The sequence below is a fragment of the Ruditapes philippinarum genome, unplaced genomic scaffold (assembly GCF_026571515.1).
Source record: "Ruditapes philippinarum isolate M1 unplaced genomic scaffold, ASM2657151v2 ctg1068_1_1_1_1, whole genome shotgun sequence".
NCBI lineage: Eukaryota > Metazoa > Mollusca > Bivalvia > Venerida > Veneridae > Ruditapes > Ruditapes philippinarum.
The window spans coordinates 275,682-287,941 of record NW_026864182.1 but is presented as its reverse complement, the minus strand read 5'-3'; the positions used below and the strand labels follow the sequence as shown (position 1 = coordinate 287,941).

The 12,260-nt window shown below is 32.1% G+C and overlaps 1 protein-coding gene across 4 annotated transcripts in view; it reads left to right on the top strand.

The window, feature by feature from the left end:
* The first annotated feature begins 611 nt into the window (after window positions 1-611).
* Window positions 612-12,260, top strand: part of LOC132724732 (uncharacterized) — a 28,181-nt gene continuing 16,532 nt past the window's right edge. The window contains exons 1-8 of one of the 4 annotated variants that reach the window (XM_060709679.1): window positions 612-1,087; window positions 3,995-4,044; window positions 4,772-4,949; window positions 6,380-6,424; window positions 10,055-10,100; window positions 10,927-10,992; window positions 11,273-11,339; window positions 11,920-12,000. In XM_060709679.1, coding sequence (XP_060565662.1) covers window positions 968-1,087; window positions 3,995-4,044; window positions 4,772-4,949; window positions 6,380-6,424; window positions 10,055-10,100; window positions 10,927-10,992; window positions 11,273-11,339; window positions 11,920-12,000 — 653 coding nt within the window. In that variant the 5' untranslated portion in view covers window positions 612-967. Of the gene's footprint in view, window positions 1,088-3,994; window positions 4,045-4,771; window positions 4,950-6,114; window positions 6,184-6,379; window positions 6,425-10,054; window positions 10,101-10,926; window positions 10,993-11,272; window positions 11,340-11,919; window positions 12,001-12,260 lie in introns of all 4 variants that reach the window. The other 3 variants (XM_060709678.1, XM_060709677.1, XM_060709680.1) reach the window with 3 other exon arrangements.

Here is a 12,260-nt window from a genome sequence, read left to right as displayed (position 1 = left end):
TCTGGTCCTATACACTGGAGCTCTCGTCGACCAGATTGAGTCTGTGCAGCGCCGGGCTGCACGCTGGGTCAAAAATGACTATACCAAAACATCAAGTGTTTCTTGCTATGCTTGACTCCCTTGGGTGGAGAAGCCTATCAAAAAGACGCATCTGATCATGTTTCACAACATCTTACAAAATAAGATTGCCGTTTTCCTGCCAGATTATCTCAAACCAGTAACAAGACCAACTCGTAACTCCCATTCCCATGTTTTCAACCAAATCCACACAACTACTACAAATATTCATATTTCCCTTGGACAATTTTTCATTGGAATGCCTTACCACCCTAGACCTTGTCTCCATGTCTGGTACGTCCCATGTTCAGTAATTAAGGCTGTAAAACAGATTAAACGTGTCTCACCCTAGACACACCTGTCCAGTGTTTTTTTTATCTTTTAAAAACTTTTATTCTGCTTTTATACCTGTTTTTATCCGCAAAGTCTAGGTCCCCAGCTAGGGGCTTGACGCAATGATAGGGCTTGACGCAATGATAGGAAATTAATTAGTGGTGTTCAACCAACAGAGGACGAGTTGACCATAGGACGAGTTTGCTCATAATCGAAATGAAACGAGGACGAATGCGTTAATTGTCACTTCCGGCTGTCATTCCACGCGTCAAAAACAAAACATTGGAATAAATTGTATCGTTTTTGGATATTTTTAATTCATTTTTCAATTGAGTTTCTCCATTTTATAACAGGACAACTAAGTAACTATTCTCAGAAGTGTTCACACGACTAGAAAATATAAACTGAATGTTTAAACCGCTTTAATTTTCAATTGATAATTTTGCTAAAAATCTAAATTTGTTAATTGGATTAATTATCAAAAGCAAGTGATATTCGTGTGCTAAACGTTTTGTCAAAAAAAGCATTTATGAGTGAGAATAATTGTAAAACCAAATAAAAAGGAAAATCAGCAAAAATGACAGCGACTGGAGGGACGACTGGTCCTGGCTCGAAGAGCCCTGTTAAAATATTTGCCAACATTTTCATCTCCTTTATTGGTGCTGGTGTTCTTGGATTGCCATTTGCTTTCAAAGAGGTATATCTTTATAAACATTTTGTTCATTCAGGCCTCGATAAATTTTCTAGGGTCACTCCCTCGGCAATTTACTCGCCCTTCATAAAATGTACTCGCCTTCCATAGGGGGGGTGCGGATATTTTCTGGAATAGCCCATTTTGACGGGCAAAATTTCAAATTTACTATTTACTGGTCTATATCAGCCTTTATTCATTTACATATTGTTAAATTAAGTTTATAACACTTATCATTCTTTTGATAGATCTATATAAATCAGACTTCCTGAAAGTTGAAAAAAACTTTCAGACATTCGGTCTGACAAACCATGAAAATCTGTCGGACCAAAACGAAATCTGTCAGACCGAATAAAATTGATCAAAATCAAAGAAAAACCTTGTGTTTGTATTTCTGAGACACTTTTTGGTTTTAATTTTTTTGCCGTAAAAATAGGCACATTCCGTACAGCGCATTTTCATCTCCTCCCTGCCATTTCATCCTTTTACTGCTGTTCTGCGCGCTCCTCTGACATAGATTTTCTATTTTTCCCAGGTTTGGCACCTTTAGCGACGCCATTTTGTTTACATGCGGCTTGCATAAAAGCCGGACAGTCGGACCGATCCGGAATAAAAAATCGTCGGACCTGATCAACATATATCGGACATGTCCATCGGACGGACGTATTTCAGGAAGTCTGATAAATTATAATCTTCAAAAAATCCTGAATACTTAATTAAAGCACACACGCACTCGGCTAAAATATCAACCTCTTTGCCATAAGTATAAAAAACATTAACGAACGCGTAAATATAAAACATTGTCGAATGCAGCTGTCATTACGGAATCAATTCATTATACGCATTCAGTAAGGTCAGTGATTTTTCTCACTTAATTAGGAAGAGGCCTTATCCTCTTGATTTTGGGAAAACTTATCGCTAAAATTTTTGATTTGGGAAGTAAAAAAGCTGGTTTAAGTTAAGATTTTTGGGAGAACTGCATGATTTTAAAGAAAATTTCAATTGGGAAGAGGCGTTTTTTCGATGTCTGTTATATAAGAAGGAAAATCACTGAAAGTTTTATACTTAGTCATAGGTCAATTTCCAGTTTTCATTCGACAGTATTACGCTTGAAATGGCATCAGCAGTTTGATTTCTTTACCTAAAAACTTCATTTACATTAAATCTTTTTGAGAAACATCATTGGTTAGGGAGAATCTCACTTGCCCTATTGGGTGAGTTAAATCAAATTTTTGCTTGCCCGGCCTGAACTTTCACTAGCAATTGTGAGCGGGCGAGTGGATTTGTTGAGGCCTGTCATTACTAACAACTGTAAATGTAAACAAATTATATCCAGGCCCTCTTTCAGATAGGGCTTTCTTTCTGGTGTTCACTATCAGTGTTTGTATCAGGGTTCTCACTAGGACTTTAAAACATGGAGTCCATGGACTCCCAAACCTGAAAAAGTTGGAGTCCAAAGGCGCGTCGCAATAAATATTTTCACAGTGCTCAAAATAACATTGCTGATATTTTGAATCTTCAAGAGACTTTCAAAGTTTATAGTTATTCAAAACAAACTCTGGACTACATAGTATAATTATTGTTTTGTTGTTAATATTTTTCATGAAATTATTTCATTATAATGCATCAACACATGGAAATTTTTTTTTTTGTGTTTTTTTCGCACTTTTATACCAAATCAAATTTTATTCTGGTTAAATAAGTCCACTCTAAAGACAAAAAGTTTATATTTGTAAAAAAAAAAAATGTATATAGGCAGCGTTTAGCGGAATGAATAGGAAAATCGTGTACAGCTTCACACAGTGTGTAAGAGATTCATCCGATCGAGAATTATTTTAGCAAATATCTTCAAAATGGGGGCAAATTGAAGATCGATATTTAAATTTAATGCTGATTAAATAATAAAGGAACAATTCATTCACATGTTTGGCTTGGAAACTGAGAATTTTTGCGAAATTTTAGGGTTTCTGAAATTCCGGCGAACGTGAAATCGCCGATGTTCGGGATCAATTTTCGGATAGAATCTTAATATCAAAGAAAAGCGTATGTGTATTTTGGTTAGTTGTCCTGGCATTTCGGCACAATATGTTAAATTATTAATACTCTTATAGAACGTTTTTGCAAGAATGAAACTAAAGCAAAATTTTGCCTAGAAAATGCCGAAAATTTCGACAATAATTCAAAATTACACTCATTTGTAATTTGAGAACTTGCGGCGTAAATAGTCGATATTTTTATCCTTTTGCCGGTAAATTTTGTTAATTTCCAATCAACTGTTGATCAAAGATATTAAATTATCACCTCGTGTTATATCTGGTAATTACATGAACAGCGTGTGTATACATTAGTCTGATCTCTATTGCGTGATAAGGATCGAAAGTGTTATCGCTGATTGGCAAATCGCTTCACGGGTCGATGTGCATAGGACCGCCTTGGCTGTTAAAATCACTGGATTTTTGTGATTTTCACATTGAAATGACAAATATGAACATCATGACTTTGTATGCTTATTGTACCAGTTATATTTGCATTGGAAATGCCAAAGTCAAATGGTTGCTTAATGAACTTCTTACTTCCATTTTGACAATGCAAAATCAAATACCAATGTGTGATGGCATAAACACATAGTCATTACCACACATAGTCATTACCAATACTGGGGCAATAGACAGTTCTTAATTTAAAATAGCATATAAATCAATTATACAAATAAAGCTTTAGTTTAATAGTGTTTTTGAACAAGTTAATGATATTTCATGATTCTAAAGGAATGCCTAGGACTGGTAATTAGTCTTTACATTCAAAATTTGAAATGTATTATGTAGTGAAAATTACTGCAACCGGTAAATTTATTTGAATCAAATTACATGATTATCACAACGAATCATCAGTGTGTTCTTGTTTTTTTTCCAGGCTGGTATTTTAGAAGGGGCCATTGTAATGAGTGTTGTTGGAATAATCAGGTATGCTCCTTTGTTTGTTCTTATTGTTATGTATATACAGGCTTTATTTTAAATGTGTTAAGTATCTGTTTCCAAAATAGCTCAGTAGGTGAAGCGCAAAACTAATAATTTCAAGGTCATGGGTTCAATACCTACTCTTGCTACTACGCATGACCATATTTTTATGCCTATTGTAAAAGAATGTTAGAATTATTTTCAAATAAAAAATTCTTAGAAAGCTTTCTTAAAATGATTACAAATAGTAACAGGTCTACCATGTTAAGCATTTCTTGTCCAAAATCTGTTGCAATTAGAAAAATTGTGTATGTGCCAAGGTATTTATGCATTTGAAATATCATTGGTACCTTCTGTAGTACTCCAGTGTACAGTTGTTTCATGAGTGTTTGTGGAGCAGTCAAAACTGTTGAATCAAGGTATCAGGGATGACATTAAGAACTGTTGCAAGAGGCAAAAGGTAATGATAATGCTTGAAAGTTGCCAGATGAACTTGTAAGTGTGTTGACTGCATAAGTTATAGAAGTGGCTTATTCACTAATAAGACCAGTTCACTATTAAGACCACTTTGAGTCTGTTTGTGGTCTTAATAGAGGGATTTTATGGTAATAATGCTTTAAAGTTGCCAGATGACCTTGTTATAAATTGTTAATGTGTTGATTCCCCCCACCCCCAACCATTCCATACACCTTCCAATTAAATGATAGTTTTAACGTAAATTTTTTATTTTCAGTGTGAAAGCCATGTTACTTCTGATTGACTGCAAGTACAGGATATTAGAGAAATATAAACCACCAATAAAGAAACATGATGGTCATACAACAGAGATATCAGTAGATCAGACTGAGGAGACCGAGGGTCTTATCAACGGTGAAGTTCTCACTGATCCTGACATGGAAATTGAAAAAAATGTACGTATGATCTCATAGTGACTGAAAATGATTACATATTAATTTATATCTTATATCATCAGTGCAACAAAGTTTTTTTTGTATCATTATGATTAACAATAATGTATATGTAATACAGTCTCTTTGTTTGAAGCTTGATTATTTTCTCTCTTTCTGGAGTTTGCATAACAACTATGTAACTTTATACCCCATTATTAACTTGAAAATAAGCTCACTTTTTTCTGAATCATAATTATAGGTCACTGACTGTCCCAAACATTATTTTTATTTGCTATCAGCTATTACTGCATGGTCCATGTTCACTGAGAATCATTGCGCACACTGTCCATCTGACAGCTCTAGTTAAAGTATAGCATAATTTTTGCTATCTGATAAGAAATATTTTCATTTTATATTTACAAACTCACCTTTATACTGATATACTTGATTTTTTTTATCTGAGCTTCAGCTTAAATTAGATCTTATATTTCATATCATTGTGTAAACTCTATTCCTGTAATGTGTTCAGCACCTTAACATTAGTATATTCATGTATCACATTTTACTTGCTCACTACACATTTTTGAATATTTGCTTCTCTGCACATGATAACCTTTATCCTGCTGGAACTGAAAGATAAAAATGTTTTATCCTTGACCACACCAGTAAAGAGCCAGGCAAGCTTGCACATCCATGCAGTCTGACCATCCTCTATTACTGCTGGCAGCTCAATTTTTATATTGAAACCCTTTAGACTTTTAATGGACTGTTCCAAATTGAAAGCAGGGTAAATCTATTAAATTTTAATGGACTGTTCCAAATTGAAAGCAGGGTTAACCTATAAATTTTAATGGACTGTTCCAAATTGAAAGTAGGGTAAATCTATTAAATTTTAATGGACTGTTCCAAATTGAAAGCAGGGTTAACCTATAAATTTTAATGGACTGTTCCAAATTGAAAGCAGTGTAAATCTATTAAATTTTAATGGACTGTTCCAAATTGAAACCAGGGTAAATCTATTAAATTTTAATGGACTGTTCCAAATTGAAACCAGGGTAAATCTATTAAATTTTAATGGACTGTTCCAAATTGAAAGCAGGGTAAATCTATAACGTAAATTTGGCAGGTTAAGGGTTATGTTGCTGTATGAATCTATCAATGGATAGCTTTCAAAATATTTTATTAGGAGAATCACTCATTCCAGGACTTTACACAAGATGGTAGAAATGGCTTTTGTAATTTTGCCAACTTCAAGGTACATGTATTCTGGTGAAAATCATAGACAGACCAGTTTTATGATTTTTTTTTTTACAAAATTCTGTATTTGATTTTGATGTTATTATTATTAAAACAAAATTTTACCATGTTTGCACCCAATTCTGAGGGAAATTTGTTTCATTGTTTTGCCTATTTTGACTCAATGATTCCCAATTATTATTTGCTTTTTACAGAAATTATTTAAATGGTTTACCTGGCCATTAAGGAGAGCCAATTCCGTATGAATTTTTAAAAATTTGGTTTTTTCCTAAAGAAATATGTTTAACAAGTCAGGGGTTATTTTTCTAGTTTTAAAAACAGAGAAGTTTCATTGTATATATCAATTTTAAAAACTATAATACTGCATGTTTGTTCCAGCAATTTTAAATTTTGATGTTTAATTAAGAACATTAAGGTTTTTTCCAGATAATCTGTAAGTACAAACAAACTTTTACTGTTACAGTTTCGAAAATAAGTGCAACATGTTGACTAATCTATTGCGACGGGTAGAGTACCGTGAAGCTATAATGGTAAAAGTTTGTTTGTACCTATGGATTAGCTGGGAAAAACCCCACATTTGCCGAGTGCTGAATAACAAATCTATTAATGCAAATGTAAATTACAGTATTTTTAATTTTGATCAGTGAGAGCAGTTGTGCTGAATTTTACATTTATTTTATTGTAAAAATGTTTTTGTAAGTTATGTGGCTGTCAATATAAACAGTTGTTTGCTTTATAACCCAAGTCACTGTATAAGTTTACAACCATTTATACTCAGCCATAAAACCCATCAGAAATCTTTATAACCAATATATTCTATAATTTCACTCATTTTAACATAGGACTATAATTACTATTTTATATACTGTACATATATGTAGGTACAATTATAATTGTGAAAGACAAATCTCTTTTTTTTGTATGCAGCAACACTATTTAATGTGTGTTTTTGGTGATTTATTTTTAAAATTTATAAATATGTATAGTTACAATGACTAACATCTGTCTTGAAAAGTGGAAGAAAAAACCCTGACCTACTGAATTGTTCTGCAAATTTTATAAACCTTTCTTCAGATGCATATATCAACAACTGTTTTAGTTTATAGGTAGCCGATTAATTTAAACATTAATTATTTAAGACTAATATTGTAGATTTTAAGCTTTTTTTAGTTCATTTGAATCACTCCTTATTCTGATCTCTGGAACTAAGCCAGTCCACTGGTGTCATATGAGGGAGCATGGTTGTTACACCAGCAGGACTTGAACACAATACCTTAGTTGAGAGGCAGATATGTTAAGCACAAGGCTACAGTGACCATAATGAAATAATAGCAGACTGAATCAGTTATTAATTTATCGTTAAATTTTTAGAGTGGAGTTATACTGGTTTGAATTTGGAACAGTCAATAATTAGTCGCAGGGATTTCATTATCAGAATATTACAACCAGACAGTGACCTAAGTAGACTGGTCTAGCTCTAGGCAGGTCATCTATAGGTCTATTATTATTGTTCAATGTTGTCACTGCCATTCAAAGGTTAATTTCAGATCATTAAGGTTCTGAGGCTATAATTTTAATAAGCACATTATTTTTTTATCCCAGTACTAATGAGTAACTTAAGGTGAAAAAATAATTGTTTTTGAAATTTCTTTCATTGACAAAGGAAACATAATGTTTTAATATAATGTTTCAGGTGTTTTTTTTTAAAGAAATGTTATATAAATTTGCAGATCAGTTGAGGGTATTATATAAAAGGCATGCATGTTAAACTGTTATTATCCTGCCAGATTTCCTCTTGTTGGATTCTACAAATGTGATTGTTACTCTCTGATGTATTGTCCTGTTTCTTACAGAAATATAATGATTTTAATAATAGGAAATAATGAATGACAAGAATCAGATGAGATGAAATGTTTTCATGTTGTTTCTTTGATAAAAATGACAGCCTAAACAGAAAATTTGCCAGCTTTCCATTTTAGTTAGGTCTGTGTATCTTGTACAAGAAAGTTCTCTCCAGTGCAATACATGTTATTTTAAATTAAATTAAATTTGAAGTTTTAATTGAATACAAAATAATGTAATGCCATTCATTAACTGTTTCTGTTCCAAATGATTAAAACTTGGCAGTTACTTGCTTAAGAATGTAGATATCTAAATATCCTGCACTCAGCTGTATGACTGAAAATCTATTAAGCAGGTGTTAAGTAAAAAAAAAACCCAAACTTTTGTAAAACAAATTTTGGAATTTTAATTACTTTTTTGATATATTTCCTTACATTTTATGTTACCAAGAGACAGTTATTTTCCAACTTCTATAAGTCATGTTGTTTGTATAAAATGCTATTTGTCATATGTTATTTCTGTGTATATATTCTTCATAATTATGCAACCTAATCTATACTTGTGACCTGGGTATAGTTACACTTACAACTGGCACTGTATATTACCATAATAAACATTTACATGCTTATAATTTTATGGTGGTTCTGACATTTTCCCACCTTATAATGGTTTTTATGCCCATGTTTGATGTTAATAAAGCATAAAATAACTCGTATAACAGTATTTATAAGGGTAAAAGAACAAAGCCTGTACTAATTAACTTCAACTCATTAATGCTATGAAAGAGAAATCTACAACTGTGTTACAATATAAAACCTTCCATAGATTATCATTCCTTCTTGCATACATTTGTAAGTTTGCTATAGGCATTGATTCTCAGGCATAATGGTACAATACATTGTATAAGGAAAACATGTGAAACATATTCTGACATGACATTATATATAATGCTTAAGTCTTTAATAAAATTTCTGTTCTGTATATAAGGAAAGCATTGTTGCATTGTATATAAGGAAAATATGTGACATAAATATAACATATGTGGCTTTAAAATAAGACTCATGTAAATTTGTTTGTATAAACATTATCTATTTTATTCATAACTGCAACCTTAACTTTCTGATTATTTTAATAGCCTTGCCCTGCTTTGAATTTAAATGTATAGCAGCTAGAATTACTCAGTTAGTACTAAGGTCTGGCCAGAACTGCACCAGGCATAGAAAAGGCATTCTTACCTCTTTCTTTCACAGTGACCAAGGATTATATCGGATTTAGAGGGTCTAAACTTGAAGTTTCTCTATGGTTCTGGGAACTGTTCATATAATCAGCATACATAAATGAGCCGCGTCATGACAAAACCAACATAATGCATTTGCGACCAGCATGGATACAGACCAGCCTGCGCATCCGCGCAGTCTGATCAGGATCCATGCTGTTCGCTATCAGTTTCTCTACTTGTTATAGAGTTGGTAAGCGAACAGCATGGATTCTGATCAGACTGCGGGGAGGCGCAGGCTGGTCTGGATCCATGCTGGTCGCAAATGCATTATGTTGGTTTTGTCATGACGCGACTCAAATTATGTTTTAAGTTAAACAATTCTTCTTGTTGCAAATATTCTCTCTTCTTAATGGATATCTTTCTGTTTCTTTTTAACATAAAAAAGTTGTGGTTTGTTTTTGAATGAGATTTAATCAGGAAAATCTAATTACATCTCTGTACTTGTTAAACTTTGAAAAGTTTTTGAAATGAAATTGTTTATAGAAATTTTAGAATGTGTAAACTTTGTAAGCTGGTTGCCAAATTGTATGATGGGGTTTTACAATAAACATTAGTTTAGTTTCAATATACTTGGAAGCATACCATTTCTGTATGTCATATACATATATATCTGTTCATTTCACCAAAAGAACTAACAGCAGTCATTTCACAATATTAACTTTGTCAATTTTCTATTTGATATATTGGTTCCCATGTTTTAACATTTGAGGATATTATATTCTCATCATACAAAATGTTTATGTTACAGAGTAGCCAGGAACCAGCAAATACCGAGATTACATATGGAGATGTGGGTATGTATATGCTGCTTGTTTTATTCATTCAAATGTTACCTCATTGATAATGTGTAATAGAAAAGTCCAATATTGTGTTAATGTTAGATATTTCAAGAAGGAAACATTGACTTTTAGTTTAGACCCCTTGTGGCTGAGGGGTTGCCTCCAAGGGTTAAGGCATCAGAATTACAGCCACCATTTATCCCTGAGTCAGATTATAAGAGGTGACTAAATGGGTTTGAATTGCTAGAGTCTATGCATTTCTTAGCTGCATTAGGTGAGGTGGTTTTGACCCCTGGTGTTATTTTAATTTTATAACACCTAGGTTAGCCAAACTCATCTTCCCTGTTTTGGTGCCATATGACCTGTACCTTGTTGGTGCGCTGTAAAACCAAACAAAATAAACCAACAGTTTAGAGGATATTCAGACATTGCTGTGTGTTAATGGATAACTTGTTTTATTGCCACTTCTAGCATTTCAGATCTCATTTTTTCTTAAAGTATAAAAGTTCTTAGTATTAATTCTAATTAGTAATACAGGCTTATATAATCTTTTTTAATGCTAAGAAAAACATTACATTTTAGAAATTGGATAATATTGTAGTTATAAGCTATATTATACAAAATGAATTTATGCAAATACATGACTGTATAATGTCAATATTGATTTATTCTGACACTTGTCATAACTTTATTATGAAAATAAATCATAAATTAAGTTTGATTTAAGTTAATAATTTATAATACGATTTTTTTTTGTAGTTCAACAATTTGCTTTGGATAATATTTTGTAATTTTGTTTTACTATATGTAACTACCGGTATATATGTTGTTTTTTCCCTAGGTTACCAGGCAATAGGACATGCTGGCAGGATGTTAGTTGACATGGCTATAGTCATATCACAAACAGGTACCAACTGTCTCTCTGATGCCAGTATCTTATCATTTATTAGAAATTAAATTGAAGATGTTCACTATTAGTTATGTGCTGAAGATGATATCTTTCTAAATTTAACAGTATGTTCTTGATGAAAACTAGCTTTGAGTCATTTATCATAAAGAATATAAATTGTTTTGCACCAAACATTCATTTTGAATAAAGATTTTAAACAGAGATAAATATACTTCAGTTGTAAGAAATTTTATTTGATTAGAAATGTAGTAATAAGATCCAAATAAATTTTTTTCAGGATTTTGTTGTGCATACATCATTTTCATCACAGAAAATTTATCAGCCTATTTTCCAAATATGAAAATGTAAGTTTTTATTATGTTATAAATTCCAATGCAGCAAATATGTCATGCCACAGTAAAAAATACAACAATAACAGCTGAGCACTTTTCTAGAAATCTAATTATAATAGAGTTAAGATTAAGTTAAAATATACAGAACTTGATGCTGTATTTATGCCTTACTTGAATTCAAAGATTTTTTAGATATTTTCTTATTGAAAGAATTAAAATCTTATTCTTCTCATCAGACTTGTTTTGTAAAAGTAGCTATAAATAGCTCCGATAATAAAAATGATGACATCAAGATAATATACCAATAAAAAGAAATGTAACTATAAGTTAATTAGCATGAAGAAGTCACAATGGTCACTGTGGTGTAGTGGTAAGCATACTGGACAGGCAATCCAGATACTTGTTGTTTGAGTCCAGGCTTTGGCATGCTGCTTTCTAACTTCTTGTGTGATTTTTCTGTGTATTATTTCCTGCACTTGACTTTTTCCCTTTCATATATATATATATATATTCAAATTTTGATATTTTGTACTTCTGCTTTACTGTATATATATATTTATATAATTGTATAATATAATATTGTAAATTTCAGGCAAGTCTGGTTGCTCATTCTTCTACCTCCGTTATCAATTCTAACATTAGCCAGGCATCTTGGTGGTCTAGCTATTACAAGGTAAATATCTGTTTTAACCCTTACTACACTGAATATCCCTTAATGAACTTGCCTTTTGATATGGACAAAACCATTCATCATTTTTAGGGAAAAATTCAAAATAGATTGACACAGTAGCGAACAGTGCAGACTATGATCAGACACGACATCTACATTGTTCTGTTAATGGGAGAGGTATACCCATCTTGTTTGCAGCGGAAAGATAACTCTTCATTCTGAAAATTCAATGTTCTTTTATTTATTTATATTGAATAGAATTT